General features: G+C 41.1%; 1 protein-coding gene across 2 annotated transcripts in view; it reads left to right on the top strand.

Annotated features, from left to right (window-relative positions):
- The window catches only part of LOC124038415 (1-acyl-sn-glycerol-3-phosphate acyltransferase epsilon-like), a 56318-nt gene that overhangs the window by 18945 nt on the left and 17045 nt on the right, over positions 1–20328 (top strand). Inside the window, exons 2-6 of one of the 2 annotated variants that reach the window (XM_046354273.1) lie at positions 6063–6132; positions 6266–6378; positions 6497–6586; positions 8662–8752; positions 16998–17159. In XM_046354273.1, coding sequence (XP_046210229.1) covers positions 6063–6132; positions 6266–6378; positions 6497–6586; positions 8662–8752; positions 16998–17159 — 526 coding nt within the window. Of the gene's footprint in view, positions 1–6062; positions 6133–6262; positions 6379–6496; positions 6587–8661; positions 8753–16997; positions 17160–20328 lie in introns of both variants that reach the window. The other variant, XM_046354271.1, reaches the window with a different exon arrangement.

The raw sequence follows: 20328 nt of genomic DNA, 5'->3' as shown, positions 1-20328 counted from the left end.
AGTAGCAACAGTGAGAGACTTATTTCTGTAAAGGTGGATTTTTAAAAGTAGAAGCTCGAACTGTTTGGGCACAGACCTGGATAGCATGACAGAACTCTGCAGGCTGTCTCTGCAGTAGATTGCAACTCCACCCCCTTTGGCAGTTCTTATCTGGTAAACTGCTACTATGTGTCAAGAAAAGAGCCCCAATTAGGTGTTGGTGTACTCCAGTAAAAAAGGGTTGGTTTAGATTAAAAACTACTGCCCTGTGTCCCCGTTCATAGGGGCATGAGACTAGTCAGTGGTAGAATTGAGTTGGCACTTTATTGGCCCAAACCCCTTAGACCCACAAGGTTGGGGTTACTCATGGACAGTAATTAGTAATACATTTTTTGTTACATTGATGCATTGTGTCTTCTAACTGTTCAAGAATAGGATCCAAAGTGTTAGGAAGTATTTGTTCCCATAAATACAAAGGAGGATGTATCTCCTCATACCTCTGGCACTTTAGTCATATTGCCAGACTGCACCACAGAGCTAATCAGGAGAGAATACATACAGGTCAACGGTGCCAATTGAAAGTCAAGGGGTGTGTCTGTGCCTTTTGGATTACTCTCTCTTTAGAGAACCCCTGTGGTTCAAGTCTGCTCTGCGCTTGTCTGAAAGGGACAGAGCCAGCAGCAAAGAGTTTTTCACAGTATGTCATAAAAATGTATTACACTTATGAATGTATGTAAAATGCTAATATGTATTAGATCCAGTACAATGGAATAACTAGGACCTGAATTTGAATGCAACGTGTTCAGATTCCTCCTTCTCTTTCTGTCCAGCAGGGTCAACCAAAAACACTTGGCCTGATGGTTCATACAGATACTGGGGAAGCAATATAGAATGTATTGATCCCTTAAATGATTTTATTATTAAATGACCCGTATCACAACCCTCATAGCTCTTCACAAAAATGTACCTAAATCAATTTTGGAAAAAGGATTTTACTCACAAAAGATGTACGATTTTATTTTCCCAATTAGAAATAGTAGGCCATGCATCAACTATTTATATCAGAAAAGCTAACCCTCAAATGCAATATCACATTTTCTAAGTTGTCTGCAGGTGGCTTGTTGTGAATGCACTCAAATATCAAGTCATTATCAGGTTATGTAAACTGCGTTCTAATTGTCAACGTAGAAGGATTTGTCTTAATGTACACTATATAAAAGTGATGCTATAAAAATGATTCTTTCACATTATCAAGCTCACTGTGACTGACAAATCACTGCCTATTACTGTGATTAAAAAGAGAATATGAAACACTGTTTTCATGAGGCCTACCTGAGCCCCTTCCTTTAGCACCTCTCCTGTCCTTGATCCAGTCCACATACAGCCATTTGCGGATCTTTTCAGTGTCCATGTGGACGATAGTTATTGCGAGGATGAAACATTTGTTGACTTAAGTTTTTTAATTTACATTTTTGAACACCCATGTAAAATGAAGGCCTGCAAAGCATACAGATTTAAGTATAATAGCATGAGGTGAAAGTAGACAAACATCAGTGTGCAATATGAAGGGATAGTCAGTGGACATTCTGAACCTTGTTTGATGTCGCTAGGTCACATGACCAAGGAGCTATTGAAATTCTACATTTTGAAAAATTTGTATAACACCATGTGATAGAAAAATGGACAAACTAAAGGGTGTGCAATGTGTGTCTATGCCATCGGGTTAGCTTCGACCAGTTTTTAAAGTTATTGGAGTTATGGTTAAAGAGCTATTGACATTTGAAAAATGTGATTTGTCACTATGTTGACGGTCCCTAACTGCTGTTGGTGGACGTAAGGAAAACTACAGGCAACTACAGGCAACTATCTTTCAAATATCCAACCTGAAACTGTCTTTACCTCGGTACTTTATTCACCCTTATTTTGTTTCGCTTTGTAAACAACACGCGGTAGTTCGGTTAGACCATCTTTAGTGATTGAGATTGCACTTAACTATGATTGCAATTGGATGTCATGACATACGTTAGGTCAAGAATAGTCTTGCTACAAAGAAACATCAAACTACTTTATAAAGGCACGGGTCTGATTTTAAAATCATATTCGGATTAGTATAGCCACAATTGGAATTTCTAATCATATCCTATTGTCAAATATCATCATGTATAATATTTGAATGTTTTTTTTTTTTTTTATTGAAGAGCTGATTCAAATAGATTGCCAATACAAGTCATTACTGGGTTAGTTTCATCTCATATTCTAAAAAATATGTATCCCGTATTTGAGACTCGGTGAAAGTTTAACATACTCTTTCAAATACGGTATGTACCATTTTGAAAATACACATCGCATTCGTAATAATGGCATTTATCCCATATTGGAGACTCGATGAAAGGACCTTTTCAAGTATTTTGTCAGCTAACTCAGTGTATTTATGTTGTACAACTACTCAATCACATTCTATTTAAATCCCTTTATGCATCAGCAGTTGACACAAAGTGCTTATATGGATAGATACCATCCTTAAACCCCAAAGCGCAAGTAATGCCTATGTAGAAGCAGTGGCTAGGAATAACTCCCATCGAAAGGCAGTAACCTAGGAAGACAGCGCAAAAACAGGCTCCGAGGAGTGGCCAGTCCTCTTCTGACTTGGCGGAGTGGAGATTTATAAGAGTACATGGCCATTAAGGCCAGATTATTCTTCAAGATTTTCTAACATTCATAGATGACTAGCAGGGTCTAATAATAGTAATAATAATAATAATAATAATAATAATACCAGTGGTTAAAGAGGGTGCAACAGGTCAGCACCTTTGGGAGTAACTGTCGGTTGGCTTTTCATAGCTGAGCATTCAGAGGTGGAGAGAGGTAGAAACGGCAGGTCCGGGACAAAGTAGCACATCCAGTGAACAGGTCAGGGTTCCAACTACTCCACTATATGTTATGCACTAGAAACATGCTTATTTTACTATTTTGGAAATGCACCCCTCCAAACATACTTGCATCACATAAGCGATAATAGCATTCATCCCTATTAGACTCAATTAAAAATACTGTTTCAAATACATGAATCAATTGATTTCACTTAAGATAGGAGTAGTTGTAATACTTTTATGTACTAAAATCATTTATACTGTACCCTTTTGAAAATGCACCTCCAAACTACTTACACTACATGACAAAAGGTATGTGGATACCTGCTTGTCGATCATCTCATTAAGAAATCATGGACATTAATAGGGAGTTGGTCCCCTTTGCTGCTAAAACAGCCTCCACTATTCTAGGAAGGCTTTCCACTAGATGTTGGAACATTGCTGCAGGGACTTGCTTCACTTCAGCCACGAGCATTAGTGAGGTTAGACACTGATGTTGGGAGATCAGGCCTGGGTCACATTTGGCTTTCCAATTCATCCCCAGGGTTTAAGAAGGGGTTGAGGTCAGGGCTCAGTGCAGGCCAGTCAAGTTCTTCCACACCGATCTCTACAAACAATTTCTTTATGGGCCTCGCTTTGTGCATGGGGCATTGTCATTCTGAAACAGGAAAGGGCCTTCCCCAAACTGTTTTCACAACGTTTGAAGCACAGAATTGTCTAGTATGTCATTGTATGCTATATCGTAAGATTTCCTGTCACTGGAACTAAGGGGCCTAGCTAGCGGAACCCCTCGACAACATTCCGCGGAAAAGGCAGCGCGAAATTCAAAAATATTTTGGGGAAATATTTAACTTTCACACATTAACAAGTCCAATACGGCAAATGAAAGAAACTTCTTGTTAATCTACCCACCGTGTCCAATTTAAAAAATGCTTTACAGCGAAAGCACAATGATATGATGATTGTTAGATCACCGCCAAGTAAAAAAAAAACACAGCCATTTTTCCAGCCAAAGATAGGAGTCACAAAAAGCAGAAATAGAGAGAAAATGAATCACTAACCTTTGATCTTCATCAGATGACACTCATAGGACATCATGTTACACAATATATGTATGTTCGATAATGTGCATATTTATATCTGAAAACCTGTTTACATTGGCGCCTTAAGTGCAGTAATGTTTTGATTTCAAAACCTCCAGTGATTTTGCAGAAATACTCATAATAAACATAATAAACATTGATAAAAGATACAATTGTTATTCACAGAATTAAAGATAGACTTCTCCTTAATGCAAATGCTGTGTCAGATTTCAAGAAAACTTTACGGAAAAAGCATAATCTGAGAACAGCGCTCAGTGCCCAGGGTGGCAGGGTAGCCTAGTGGTTAGAGCGTTGGACCGGAAGGTTGCAAGTTCAAACCCCTGAGCTGACATGGTACAAATCTGTCATTCTGCCCCAGAACAGGCAGTTAACCCCCGCAGTTAACCCACTGTTCCTAGGCCGTCTTTGAAAATAAGAATTTAAATAAAGGTAAAATTTTAAAAAAGAGATCTGCCTTTTTTGGAGTCAACAGAAGTTAGAAATAACACAATATTCACTTACGTTTGGGACAGAGTAGGAGGCAGTTCACTCTGGGCATGATATTCATCCAAAAGTGAAAATGCTGCCCCCTATCCCAAAAGCATTAACCCACTGTTCCTATCCAGTCAATAAAAAAAAATACAAATCTTGAAATCGGCCCTAATTAATCGTCCATTCCAATTAATCGGTCGACCTCTGAGAAGAGTAGCCCCTATCTGCAAAAGCAGGGTGTCTGCGGAAAGCTGAGTATCTTGGCTATCTGTGCCTTAAAATTGTTGGTGTGACTGCCGATGATCTCATTTCAAGATTGCTGCTACCTACTTTCCGTTTAGGGTTGCGAAGCATAAACTAAATTAACACGGAATACGTTGCTTCACACCGAAATCCGGGACTCCAGAGATCATGAGGATGTCTTATTTGTCCGTCTGTGACCTACCGCTTTTGACCACCAGCCCCGAGTCCAAATGTTTATTTTACACTAGGGCTGGGCGATATGGCCAAAATATTATGGTATTTTTTTCAAGTTGAACAGTATTTTATGTTTTTGATGAATAAAAGTTCTACATTTGCTTTGAGTAGTGCGTGACCCTAGGCAACACATATTATAAATTATTTAAATGGCTTTCTCCATTCTGATTGTTTTACACTGTTCAATTCAACTTCAACCTAAAATAATTTCCTGCATTTCCATAAAGGTCTGCATTTCCTGCACTCACTGCCACGATATGGGCAAAAAAACTAGGCCTTATTTTTAACCAAATGTTGCGATTTAGATCAAACCAGTTGGGTAAACTGTTGGAATCTTGGAAATAGAATGTTTATTCTAATTCTATAATTAGAATACTAATAATAGTGGGCACTTTGAATACAGTGTTTGACATGACAATTAATAAAAATGGATGGATGAGTTATTGTGACAGAGTAGGAACCAAAGTGATGTTCAGTGTTTCCTAGGGGACCCTATAATCTTTGGCTACATTAAATCTTTATTCGTGTAGCCAATATGGTCACGCTTCGCCTATTTCTCTTTGATTTTGAAGATACTGTTGCACAAACATGCTGATTTAGGCCTCCACCAGCACTGGTATCAGGCTGTATTAGCTAGATACATTTGCCCTGACTTTTAGCCAGCTGACTAGCGATTAGCATTAGTGGCTAACACGATTTAGCTTAACTTGCTAAGACAGTACAAACTAGCTGTCTGCTGATGTAAGAAACACAAACTAATATTGTAATTATAGAACGCTTGTGGATTTATATTAAGGTTAAAGTGGAAACAACTCTGTTGCATGTGCTACATTGACCATTACACATTTAACAAACATTCAAGTATTGTTATAGAAGGTAAAGTAAAAACCCAAACCAGTCCGTGCATCAATACCGGTATAGTAAAATACGGTATACCGCCCAGGCCTATTTTACACAATGTTTTCACCAAACAACTAACAAAGCTTTGATTTGGTCTGTTTGAGCTATTGTTACATGGGTGTTATGAAATTAATCCTTCCTTAGGTTGGTAGGAACAAATCTAGTCTATTGCCAATGTTATCTGATTTATGTATGACTTTCTGTTTGTCATTATGCCCTTATGTCTTTTAGGCCTAGTAAAACAGTGTTCATTCTTCTTTAGATTGTTATTTATGGAGATGTGCCAAAGAAAAAAGAGAATGTAGTCTACCTTTCCAACCATCAATGCACAGGTGAGCTGTTCCTTTTCAACAAAATGCTTAACTAATTCATTTCTGTTCATTCTGAGTGAGAATAATTTGTTAGTTTGGCACATGATGCAGTTGGACTAAAACCCTTGCTTTCTCTTGTCTTGTCATACAGCAGACTGGATCATTGCTGACATGTTAGCCATTAGGCAGAAAGCACTTGGCCATGTGAGATACGTCCTAAAAGATGGGCTGAAATGGCTCCCATTATACGGATGGTATTTCTCTCAGGTAATATATTTATCTAAAAGTTTTGGACTGTTAGATTCTATAATATATATTGTGCTTATTGGTAAGAGTGATTTAAGCCTATTTGGTATCATTTTTTAAATCAAATGTTCATTTTTAGCATGGAGGTGTCTACGTGAAGCGAAGCTCAAAGTTTGACGAGAAGGCAATGAAAAAGAAGCTCTTGTCACAAGCAGTGTTGGGAACACCAGTAAGTATTTAAGGAGCACACTGGCACAAACTGTCTGATTTGGGAATGTTATTTACTCCCGAAAGCATTTTTGGTGATAAGCATGTTATTTCTTGCATCGCAGCCAATAACTTTTTACATGGCTGCCAACAAAACTAATGTTTAATACTATCACTTCATTCAATGGATTCTATTGATGGGCTGTGAGGGTGTCTGTGAAATACCATAAAAGTGCTCTTACTTTATCCCAATTTGTCATTCTTTGAAGAGCGTTGCTATTCTAAAATACACATGAAACCAACTGAAATTAATATTTATAAAGGCCATTTTGGTCACTGGCATATCCGTTCTAAATGTTTCCCTGTGCCTAGTCTATATCAGGAAGGACAGCTGTTGCCAAATAACTTCTTCCCAGGACACTAAGATCCACAGCTTGTTGTTTGAGCTTCTGGGCTACCCTTTGTCCCTGGGCTTCTGTGCTAGCATTTTGTCATGATTTTCTGACTAGTCTAGTCTTCATGGCACCCAGGTTTTCATATGGGCATGGGTACAGTTTATTCGGAAAGTATTAAGACCTTTTTCCACATTAGGTATGTTACTGCCTTTTCCTCATCAAGCTACACACAATACTCCATAAATGGCAAAGCGAAAACAGGTTTCTAGAAATTTTAGCAAATTTCTAGCAAAAAATGAAAACAGCTTATTTGCATAAGTATTCTGATCCTTTGAATTGGGACTCAAAATGGATCTCAGGTGCATCCTGTTTTTGTTGATCATCATTGAGATGTTTCAAGAACTTGACTGGAGTCCACCTTTGGTAAATTAAATTGATTGGACATGATTTGGAAATGCACACATCTGTCTACATAAGGTCCCACAGTTGACCGTGCATGTCTGAGCAAAAACCAAGCCATGAGGTTGAAGGAATAGTCTGTACAGCTCCGACAGGATTGTGTCGAGGCACATATCTGGGGAAGCGTAGCAAAACATTTCTGCAGCATTGAAGGTCCCCAAGAACACTGGCCTGCATCATTCTTAAATTGAAGAAGTTAGGAACCGTCAAGACTCTTCCTAGAGCTGGCCACCTGCCCAAACTGGGCAATCGGGGGAGAAGGGCCTTGGTCAGAGAGGTGACCAAGAACCCGATGGCTACTCTGAAAGGGCTCTAGATTGACAACCATCTCCAGAGGCATTCTGGAAGGTTATCCCATCTCTGCAGCACTCACCCAATCAGGCCTTTTATGGTAGTGGCCAGACGGAAGCCACTCAGTAGAAGGCACATGACAGCCCGTTTGGCGTTTGCTAAAAGGCACCTAAATGTCTCTGACCATAAGAAACAAAATTCTCTTGTCTGATACAATCAAGATTGAACTTGGCCTGAATGCCAAGCGTCACGTCTGGAGGAATCCTGTCACCATCCCTACGGTGAAGCATGGTGTGGCAGCATCATGCTGTGGGGATGTTTTTCAGTGGCAGGGACTGGGAGACTAGTCTGGATTGAGGGAAAGATGAACATCGCAAAATATAGAGCTCCTTAATGAAAGCCTGCTCCAGAGTGTTCAGGACCTCAGACTGGGGCCAAGGTTAACCTTCTAACAGGACAACGACCTTAAGTACATGGTCAAGACAACGCAGGAGTGGCTTCGGGACAAGTTTCTGAATGTGTTTGAGTGGCCAGAGCCCGGACTTGAAACCGATTGAACATCTCTGGAGAGACCTGAAAATAGCTGTTCAGCGACGCTCCCCATCCAACCTGACAGAGGATCTGCAGGTGTACCAAGCTAGTAGCGTGATACCCAAGAAGACTCGAGGCTGTAATCCCTGCCTAAGGTCCTTCAACAAAGTGCTGAGTAAAGGGTCTCAACACTTGTGATATTTTGCTTTGTCATTATGGGGTATTGTGTGTAGATTAATACATTTTAGATTAAGGCTGTAACAAAGTAGAAAAAGTCAAGTGCTCTGAATACTTTCCGAATGCGCTCTATGTAGAAACATAGTCTTAGACTACTAACCTTGCGAGTAATGATGTGCTGATCTCCCCTGCAAGACTTCACTTGCTGTAACTTAAACCCCTGTTTGTTTTGATTTTGGTGCAGATGTATCTTGTCATCTTCCCAGAAGGAACCCGATACAACCCTGAACTCAAGAAGATGATCAGCGACAGTCAGGATTTTGCCACTAAAGAAGGTGCTCTTTCATACTTTAACATTAATTTATAAATTCCGAGCTAGTGTATTCTTTCATGACTAATCATAAAGCTTTGGGGAGGATTAACGAATGGGGGTCATGTAGGGGTACTGCATTGGAATGGGTACTTCACCTTATTCCCCTCCCATGCTTAATGGATTCCTTATCCCACATTGAAAGTGATTGTTGTAGCACTGCTTTCTTTTTCAACCTTTAAACTCTGAAACTCAGCAACTTCCCATTGGCCATGTTCAGTGGCAGAATACAGAGGGGTACTCAATCCCAAACATTTTTTAAACTGTATAATGGTTTTTGGGTAATAAGGTATTTGGTAACAAGGGTTTTAACAAATACAACTTGCAACTTCAGTCAGTGCATTGCTGGTTCAGTGCTAAGAGCTTGGCAGCTTGAACCAGTGAGCTCCTTTTAATTAAATATTCCAGAGGCTGTAGCTTATAAATTGGGCTAAAGGTTCATTTGTGATTACAAAAGTATGTTACTGCTGACTTATAAGTGATTTATGTTGCTAGACCTAATTAGCAAGAGAAAGTTGAAAGGTTTGAACTGGCTTCTTGTTTATGACCTTTTCTTTCAGAAAGCAGGATTTTTTTTCGTTTGGTAGTCGACTACCACACTACATGGCCAAATGTATGTGGACACCTGCTTGTCGAAAATCTCATTCCAAAATCTTGGGCATTAATATGGAGTTGGTCCCCCTAACTGATATATAAGCCTCCCCACTTCTGGAATTGCTTTCCAGTAGATGTTGGAACATTGCTGCGGGACCTTGCTTCCATTCAGCCACAAGCATTAGTGAGGTTGTCTACTGATGTTGGGCGACTACGTCTGGCTCGCAGTCGGCGTTCCAATTTATTCCGAAAATGTTCGATGGGTTTGAGGTCAGGGCTCTGTGCAGGCCAGTCAAGTTCTTCCACACCCATCTCGACAAACCATTTATGTATTGACCTCACTTGGTGTACTGGGGCATTGTCATGCTGAAACAGGAAAGGGCCTTCCTCAAACTGTTGCCACAAAGTTGGAAGCACAGAATCGTCTATAATGTTATTGTATGTAGTAGCTATAAGATTTTCCTTCACTGGATCTAAGGGGCCAAGCCCGAACCATGAAAAACAGCCCCCAGATCATTATTCCTCCACCAAACTTTACGCTATGCATTGGGGCAGGTAGTGTTCTCCTGGCATCCGGCAAACCCAGATTTGTCAGTTGGACTGACAAATGGAGAAGCGTGATTCATAACTCCAGAGAACGCGCTTCCACTGCTCCTGCCGATGCTTGGCATTGCGCATGCTAATCTGAGCCTTGTGTGCGGCTGCTCGGCCATGGAAACCCATTTCATGAAGCTCACGATGAACAGTTATTGTGCTGACGTTGCTTCCAGGGGCAGTTTAGAACTCTGTAGTGAGTGTTGCAACTGAGGACAGACAATTTTTATGAGCTGAAGCTCTCGGTGGTCCCATTATGTGAGCTTTTGTGGCCTACCACTTCTCGGTGGAAACGTCTAGGAGCAATGTTTCAACATCACAATAACAGCACTTGATTAACTGACTTGTTGGCATCTTATCTCGGTGCCATGTTGAAAGTCACTGAGCTCTTTAGTAAGGCCATTCTACTGTCAATGTTTGTCTATGGAGATTGCATATGTGTGCTCTATTTTGCACACGTCAGCAACGGGTGTGGCTAAAATAGCCAAATCTACTAATTTGAAGGGGTGTCCACATACTACTTGTTTACTATAATGTACTTATTTTTCTATACTTAGCATTAGCTTAATTTTATTAATACTCTAAAGATCAAATGCCCTGTGCAGTCAAGTGATATTCCTGTGTTTTAATATTTCCACACTGGTTGGAATAATATTGTGAAAATGATAATGCCCTTAGTGTATGAACTGTTTAAAAAGACTGCCTGGAATTTCAGTCTGCTTTGGTGGAATAGCGTTTTGGCCTGCCTGGTGACCTTACCAGGCAGTTAATTAGTTAGTAGACCAGTAAGGGGCGGCAGGGTAGCCTAGTGGTTAGAGCGTTGGACTTGTAACGGAAGGTTGCAAGGTCAAATCCCCGAGCTGGCAATGTACAAATCTGCCGTTCTGCCCCTGAACAGGCAGTTAACCCACTGTTCCTAGGCCGTCATTGAAAATAAGAATTTGTTCTTAACTGACTTGCCTAGTAAAATAAAGGTTAAATTAAAAAGAACGAGAGTTCCAAACCTCTGCCAATAACAGCTAGTTTTCCTCTCGGACCACTCCCAGAATGTCCTAGCAAAATTATTGCTTGAGAAATTGCTCTTTGCTAAGAAGCTATTGTTTATTTTTTACCATTTTAATTTAAAACAATTAGGTACTTAGTTTTTACCCAGAAATTGTTTGATATTGAGAAACTGCTGCTGTGGGTCTTTTAGATCATAATCCCTTGTGTGAGCTGCTTCTGAAGTTAACATCACAGCCATATCACCATGAAATGGAATGCAATATATACCCAGTGTGGCACTCAAACTTGCGGTCTTATGTTTGCATAGCAACAGATTTAACTACACTGAAGAACAATATTAACGTAAAATGTTGGTCCATGTTTAATGAGTTGAAATAAAAGATCCCAGAAATCGTTTGTGCACAAAACGCTTATTTTTTCTGATGTTCTGCACAAATGTGTTTACATCCCTGTTAGTGAGCATATCTGCTTTGCCAAGATAATTCATCCATCTGACAGGTGTGGCTTTTCAAGAAGCTGAAACAGCATGGCCATTACGCAGATGCACCTTGTGCTGGGAACAATAAAAGGCCACTCTAAAATCTGCCGTACAGCACAATGTCTCAAGTTGAGGGAGCATGCAATTGGCGTGCTGACTGCAGCAATATCCGCGGCAAATAGTCTTTGTAGCAATTTGATTATATGTTCAGTAGTCTTATGGCTTGGGGGTAGAAGCTGTTTAGAAGCCTCTTGGACCTAGACTTGGTGCTCCGGTACCGCTTTCCGTGCGGTAGCAGAGAGAACAGTCTATGACTAGCGTGGCTGCAGTCTTGGACAATTTTTGGGGGGCCTTCCTCTGACACTGCCTGGTATAGAGGTCCTGAATGGCAGGAAGCTTAGCCCCAGTGATGTACTGAGCCATTAGCACTACCCTCTGTAGTGCCTTGCGGTCGGAGGCAGAGCAGTTGACATACCAGGGCAGGAGTACAGGAGGGGACTGAGCACACAACCCCGTGTTGAGGATCAGCGTGGAGGATGTGTTGTTCCCTACCCTTACCGCCTGGGTGCGTCCCGTCAGGAAGTCCAGGATCCAGTTGCAGAGCGAGGTATTTAATCCCAAGGTCCTTAGCTTAGTGATGAGCTTTGATTGCACTATGGTGTTGAATGCTGAGCTACTGTCAATGAACAGCATTCTCACACAAGTGTTCCTTTTGTCCAGTTGTGACAGTGCAGTGTGGAGTGGATCTGATGGGATGGTATGCAAATTGGAGTGGGTCTATAGTTTCTGGGATAATGATGTTGATGTGAGCCATGACCAGCCTTTCAAAGCACTTCATGGCTACAGACGTGAGTGCTATGGGTCGGTAATCATTTAGGCAGGTTACCTTGGTGGTTTTGGACACGGGGACTATGGTGGTCTGCTTAAAACATGTTGGTATTAAAGACTCGGACAGGGAGAGGTTAAAAATGTCAATGAAGTCACTTGCCAGTTGGTCAGCGCATGCTCGGAGTATACATCCTGGTAATCTGTCTGGCCCTGTGTCCTTGTGAATGTTGACCTGTTTAAAGGTCTTACTCACATCGACTGTGGAGAGCGTGATTACGTAGTCATCTGGAACAGCTGGTGCGCTCTTGCATGTTTCAGTGTTACTTGCCTCGACGTGAGCATAGAAATAATTTAGCTCGTGTCAATGGGTAGCTCTCGGCTGTGCTTCCCTTTGTAGTCTGTAATAGTTTGCAACCCCTGCCACATCCGACGAGCATCAGAGCCAGTGTAGTATGATTCGATCTTAGTCCTGTATTGACGCTTTGCCTGTTTGATGGTTCGTCGGAGGGCATAGCGGAATTTCTTATAAGCTTCCGGGTTAGAGTCCCGCTCCTTGAAAGCTGCAGCTCTACCTTTCAGCTCAGTGCGGATGTTGCCTGTAATCCATGGCTTCTCGTTGGGGTATGTACGTACAGTCACTGTGGGAGACAACGTCATCAATGCACTTATTGATGAAGCCGATAACTGATATGATGTACTCCTCAATGCCATTGGAGGAATCGCGGAACATATTCCAGTCTGTGCTAGCAAAAAAATCCTGTAGCTTAGCATCTGCTTCATCTGACCACTTTTTTTTCATTGATCTAGTCACTGTTGCTTCCTGCTTTAGTTTTTGCTTGTAAGCAGGAATTGGGACGATAGAATTATGATCAATTTAGCCAAATGGAGGGTGAGAGAGAGCTTGGTAAGCGTCTGTGTGTGGAGTAAAAGGGATTGCTAGTTTTTTTAAATTAATTTATTTCTCTCCTCTGGCTGCACATTTAACATGCTGATGGAAATTGGGTATAACCGATTTGTTTCCCTGCATTAAAGTCCTCGGCCACGAGGTAGTGGTCTACAGCTTATCATGTGATACTCTACCTCAAGTGAGCAAAACCTTGAGACTTCTTTAGATATGGTTATTTTCCAGCGATTGTGCATTGGCCAGTAGTATGGATGGCAAGGAAAGATTAGCCACTCGTCGGCAGATCCTCACAAGGCACCCTGATCTCTTTCCGCAATGTCTCTTTCTCCTGCGAATGACAGAGATGAGGGTCTGTTCGGGTGTCTGGAGTAAATCCCTCTCGTCCTTTTCGTTAGAGATTATTCGTCCAGTTCAAGGTGAGGAATCACTGTTCTGATTTCCAGAAGCTCTTTTCGGTCATAAGAGACGGTTGCAGCAACATTATGTACAAAATAAGTTACAAAAATGCAAATATACAAACAAAATCACACGGTTGGTTAAGAGCCCATGAAACGGCAGCCATCCTCCGGCGCCAATTCATATATGGTTTTAGATAATTGCTGGTCTCAAGTGCAGCTGACATTCTTTCTGATTTTAGTGATTACAGAGACTATATTCGTCACCTCTCAATTAAGTATGGGCTCGTTTGTCCATTGATCCTGCAATTTGTCCACTGTCTACCATTCAGATATATTACCTGATTATTTAAATGGAGTGCTGTATTGCTTTTAGCATTTATTGAAAGATCAGTTTGGAGATAATGGTACAATTATTACATTTTGTGGTAAATTATTATATTTACTGTACTTTTCATTTTCGTGAGCAAAATCTGAAAATACTCTGGATACATGAGAGGAATTTTCCTGGAAAATGTGGGTTAGGTGCAACATACCAACATCCCTGGGTCGCTCCTCTTTTCAGTTCTCTGCAGCTAGCAACTGGAACGAGCTGCAACATACTCAAACTGGACAGTTTTACCTCACAAAGACTCAATCATGGACACTTTGTGACAGTTGTGGCTGCTTTGTGTGTTGTATTGTCTCTTACCTTATTGATCTTTGTGCTGTTGACTGTGCCCAGTAATGTTTGTACCATGTTTTGTGTTTTGTGTTGTTACCATGCTGTGTTGTCCTTCTGTAGCTCAGTTGTTTTGTGTTGGGTTATCCACCACCCATACGTAGAATGTATGCACACATGACTGTAAGTCGCTTTGGATAAAAGCGTCTGCTAAATGGCATATATTATTATTATTATATTGTCATATGTTGCTGCCTTGCTATGTTGTCTTAATTCTCCCTTTGCTGTGTTGTCTCTCTTGTTGTGATGTGTTTGGTCCTATATTTATATTGTATTTTTTTTTATCCCAAGACCTCGTCCCTGCAGGAGGCCTTTTGGTAGGCCGTCATTGTAAATAAGAATTTGTTCTTGCCTAGTTAAATAAAATAAACAAACAAACTAGGGTTTGAGTGAGAGGACTGGTGTCTCCAAGTGGCCATGCACCTCTCCAAAGACTCAATCCAAAAACATCCATTATAAAACCGCAAACTGGGTCACTTGGGCATGATTCTAAAGCTAAGTTATGAAATACGATCTCAGGCAATTCAGAGAAAAACTGATTCTGTAATATTTGTGTGCGTAGAAAGGAGTCCAGTGCATGCAAATGTTATTCAGAATGAGCAGGCTAATTATGTTCAGAACAACCCAGGCTATGACATGATATCTTGTAACTGAATGTTGACACTATATACAGTTGAAGTCAGAAGTTTACATACACTTAGGTTGGAGTCATTAACTTGTTTTTCAACCACTCCGTAATTTTCTTGTTAACAAATTAGTTTTGGCAAGTCGATTTGGACATTACGTTGTGCATGACACACGTAATATTTCACATATAATTCACTGTATCACAAATCCAGTGGGTCAGAGGTTTACATACACTAAGTTGACTGTGCCTTTTTAAACAGCTTGGAAAATACCAGAAAATGATGTCATGGCTTTAGAAGCTTCTGGTGGGCTAATTAACATAATTTGAGTCAATTGGAGGTGTACCTGTGGATGTATTTCAAGGCCTACCTTCAAATTCAGTGCCTCTTTACTTGACATCATGGGAAAATCAAAATAAATCAGCCAAGACCTCAGGAAAAAGATTTAGGCCTCCACAAGTCTGGTTCATCCTTGGGAGCAATTTCCAAATGGCTGAATGTACCAGGTTCATCTGTACAAACAATAGCACGCAAGTATAAACACCATGCAGCCGTCAAACCGCTCAGGAAGGACGTGTTCTGTCTCCTAGAGATGAACGTACTTTGGTGCGAAAAGTGCAAATCAATCCCAGAACAGCAAAGGACCTTGTGAAGATGCTGGAGGAAACGGGTACAAAAGTATCTATATCCACAGTAAAAACATGTCTTATTTCGACATAACCTGAAAGGCCGCTCAGCAAGGAAGAAGCCACTGTTCCAAAACTGCCATTAAAAAAGGCAGACTACGGTTTGCAACTGCACATGGGGACAAATCGTACTTTTTGGATAAATGTCCTCTGGTCTGATGAAACAAAAATAGAGCTGTTTGGCCCCATAATGACCGTGGTTATGTTTGGGGGAGACCTGCAAGCCGAAGAACACCACCCCAACTGTGAAGCACGGGGGTGGCAGCATCATGTTGTGGGGGTGCTTTGCTGCAAGAGGCACTGGTGCAATTCAAAATGGATGGCACCATGAGGAGGAAAATTATGTGGATTTATTGAAGCAACATCTCAAGACATCAGTCAGGAAGTTAAACCTTGGTCGCAAGTGGGTCTTCCAAATGGACAATGACCCCAAGCATACTTCCAAAGTTGTGGCAAAATGGCATACGGACAACAAAGTCTAGGTATTGGAGTGGCCATCACAAAGCCCTGACCTCACTCCTATAAAACATTTGTGGGCATTACTGAAAAAGCATGTGTGAGCAAGGAGGCCTACAATCCTGACTCAGTTACACCAACTTTGTCAGGATGAATGGGCCCAAATTCAACCAATTTATTGTTGGAAACGTGTTGAAGGCTCTCAAACATTTGACCCAATTTAAATAATTTTAAAGGCAATGCTACCAAATACTAATTAAGTGTATATGAACTTCTGACCCACTGGGCATGTAATGACAGAAATAAAAGCTGAAATAAATCATTCTCTACTATTATTCTGACATTTCACATTCTTAAAATAGTGGTGATCCTAACTGACCTAAGACAATTTTTACTAGGATTAAATGTCAGGAATTGTGAAAAACTGAGTTTAAATGTAGTTGGCTAAGGTCTATGTGAACTTCTGACTTCAGCTGTATGACATGAGTTTAATGATTTGGAAATGTACAGTGCACATTTGGACTCACGGGTGTTTGGCTTGTATGACATCAAAGCAGTATTTATTATAATCCTCAATGTCTCAAATACTTTGAGTCCTCTTAATTTACAGCATTTCCCTCACTCAGACAAAACATTTGCAAAAGTTTCCCAATTACTGGGAGGGAGGAGGGGGACGACTACTTGTCAAGCTCAAGTTCAGAACAGCCGTCAATCAAAAACCATACAGCAATGTGAAGCACAGAGCCCGAGCTCTGATGTCATGTATAGCATTTTACTGTACAGCTACTACGTTCCAGTTGAGACCTATTAGTGCCCAAACCTGCCATTTTCAACATGTATACAGGTACGAGTGTAAAGGGCTACCACTGCATGTTGCCTGGTACATCAGAGTTAACCAATGCTCTCCTGTTTATTTCCCTCAGGGCTGGCTGCCTTAGACCATGTTCTGACCCCAAGAATGAAAGCCTCTCACGTTGCCATAGAGACCATGAGGGATCACCTGGATGCTGTTTATGATATCACCGTTGTGTATGAGGCAACACGGGGCAAAAGCAGTGATAGACAACCTGCCCCAACCATGCCAGGTATGAAGTTGTTCGAGACCATTTCGTTTTTTCAGGTATTAAAGGGGAACACTTTAGGAAGTAAAACTAAGCAAAGTGATGTTTTCAACCCACTAATACTAAACATGTGCAATTAACAATCTATATTTAATTTTTTGATCATCGACAAGGCTGTTTCAGAGTGATTGGGTTAAGTGTAGAAGACACATTTCAGAAGGCATTCAGTTGTACAACTGACTAGGTATCCCCCTTTCCCTTTATTTGAGCTAATGTCAGCACCATTTTAAATTTCAATAGTAATGACTGATGCCAGTGAGTCACTGGCAGGGATCATCAAATTGTCTGTGGCAGCCTTAAAGTATGGATCAAATCATCAAATTGTATTTGTCACATACACATGTTTAGCAGATGTTAATGCGAGCATAGCGAAATGCTTGTGCTTCTAGTTCCGACAATGCAGTGATAACCAACGACTAATCTAACCTAACAATTCCACAACTACTACCTTATACACACAAGTGTAAAGGGATAAAGAATATGTACATAAAGATATATGAATGAGTGATGGTATAGAACAGCAAAAGCAAGATGCAGTAGATGGTAGTGCCCAACTAAGGACCCTGGGATTAAACACCTCCCTTTGCAACTGGCCGTCCCCAGGTGGTAAGGGTAGGCAACAACATGTCGACAACGCTGACTCTCTGGGGTACCTCAGGGGTGTGTACTTAGTCCCCTCCTGCATTCCCTGTTCACCCACGACTGCGAGGCCGAACATGACTCCAACATCTGTAGCTCAGTTGGTAGAGCATGGCGCTTGTAACGCCAGGGTAGTGGGTTCAATCCCCGGGACCACCCATATGTAGAATGTATGCACACATGACTGTAAGTCGCTTTGGATAAAAGCGTCTGCTAAATGGCATTTATTATTATTATTATATTATCGTCAAGTTTGCTGATGACACAACACTGGTAGGCACGACACTGACGACACAACGATGAGACAGCCTATAGGAAGGAGGTCAGAGAACTGGCAGTGTGGTGCCAGGACAACAACGTCTCCCTCAACGTGAGCAAGACAAAGGAGCTGATTGAGGAGTACAGAAAAAGGCGGGCCGAACAAGCCCCCATTAACATCAACAGGGCTGTAGTGGAGCGGGTCGAGAGTTTCATGTTCCCTGGTGTCCACATCACCAACGATCTATCATGGTCCAAACACACCAAGACAATCGTGAAGAGGGCAAGACAAAACCTTATCCCCCTCAGGAGACTGAAGAGATTTGGCATGGGTCCCCAGATCCTCAAAAAGGTTCTATAGCTGCACCATCGAGAGCATCCTGACCAGTTGCACCACCGCCTGGTATGGCAACTGCTCAGCATCTGACCGCAAGGCTCTAGAGGGTAGTGCGTATGGCCCCAGTGATGTACTGGGGCCAAGCTTCCTGCAGTCCAGGACCTATCTTATAGGCGGTGTCAGAGGAAAGCCCATAAAATTGTCATACTCCAGCCTCCCATGTCATAGACTGTTCTCTCTGCTACCGCACGGCAAGCGGTACCAGCCAGTGAAAGTGCAGGGCGCAAATTCAAAACAACAACAACCTCATAATTAAAATTCCTCAAGCATACAAGTATTTTACACCATTTTAAAGATAAAATACTCGTTAATCCAGCAACAGTGTCTGATTTTCAAAATGCTTTACAGCGAAAGCACCACAAATGATTGTTAGGTCACCACCAACTCACAGAAACACAGCCATTTTTCCAGCCAAAGAGAGGAGTCACACCATGCACAGTTAAAATTAATCACTAACCTTTGATCTTCATCAATGACACTCCTAGAAGTTCATGGTACACAATACATGTATGTTTTGTTTGCTAAAGTGCATATTTATATCAAAAAATCAAATTTTACATTGGTGCGTTACGTTCAGTAGTTCAAAAACATGCAGTGATTGTGCAGAGAGCCACATCTATTTACATAAATACTCATTATAAATGTTGATGGAAATACAACTGTTATACATGCAATTAAAGATATACTTCTCCTTAATGCAACCGCTGTGTCAGATTTCAAAAAACCTTTACGGAAAAAGCAAACCATGCAATAATCTGAGTACAGCTTTAAGACAACAAAGCAGCCAAAAAGATATCCGCCATATTGGGAAGTCATATTAGTCATAAATAGCATTGTAAATATTCACTTACCTTTGATCTTCATCAGAATGCACTCCCAGGAATCCCAGTTCCACAATAAATCGATAATTTCATCATTATGTCCAAATAGCTTCTTTTGTTAGGGTGTTTTGTTTGGTAAAAAATCCAAAAGCGCGTTCAGGTCCCGTCGGACGAAAAGTTCAAAAAGTTCCGTTACAGCCCGTAGAAACTTGTCAAACTAATTATAGAATCAATCTTTAGGATGTTTTTAACATAAATCATCAATGAGGTTCCAACCTGAGAATTCCATTATTTATCTGTTATTTTACCAGGTAAATTGACTGAGAACACGTTCTCATTTGCAGCAAAAACCTGGGGAATAGTTACAGGAGAGAGGAGGGGGGATGAATGTTCCAATTGTAAACTGGGGATTATTAGGTGACCGTGATGGTTTGAGGGCCAGATTGGGAATTTAGCCAGGACACCGGGGTTAACACCCCTACTCTTACGATAAGTGCCATGGGATCTTTAATGACCTCAGAGTCAGGACACCCATTTAACTTCCCATCCGAAAGACTGCACCCAATCACTGCCCTGGGGCATTGGGAAAGTTTTTTTGAATCAGAGGAAAGAGTGCCTCCTGGCCCTCCAACACCACCATTGTCTGTAGAAAAGCAATGGAACGAGAGCTAACACTCATGACCGCACCTCAGAGCCTGTGGCAATCTGCCAGACACCTGGCTCAAACAGCCCTTCTGAGCCCCCACTTCACAGTAGAATCCTCAAATAAAATTCTAAAGACTGTTAACATTTATTGGAAGCCTTAACAAGTGCAACAACCAATGTCTCACTGTATCTACAATAGGGGCTGAGTTTTTAAAAAACTACAAGCTTCAGATTTCCCACTTCCTGGTTGGATTTTTCTCAGGTTTTCGCCTGCCATATGAGTTATGTTATACGTCAGACATCATTCAGTTTTAGAAACTTCAGAGTTTTCTATCCAATACTACTAATAATATGCATTTATTAACATCTGGGA

This window comes from Oncorhynchus gorbuscha, linkage group LG06, assembly GCF_021184085.1.
Source record: "Oncorhynchus gorbuscha isolate QuinsamMale2020 ecotype Even-year linkage group LG06, OgorEven_v1.0, whole genome shotgun sequence".
Classification (NCBI taxonomy): Eukaryota; Metazoa; Chordata; class Actinopteri; order Salmoniformes; family Salmonidae; genus Oncorhynchus; species Oncorhynchus gorbuscha.
The sequence above is the reverse complement of the archived record's forward strand: the minus strand, read 5'-3'. Positions and strand labels throughout refer to the sequence as shown.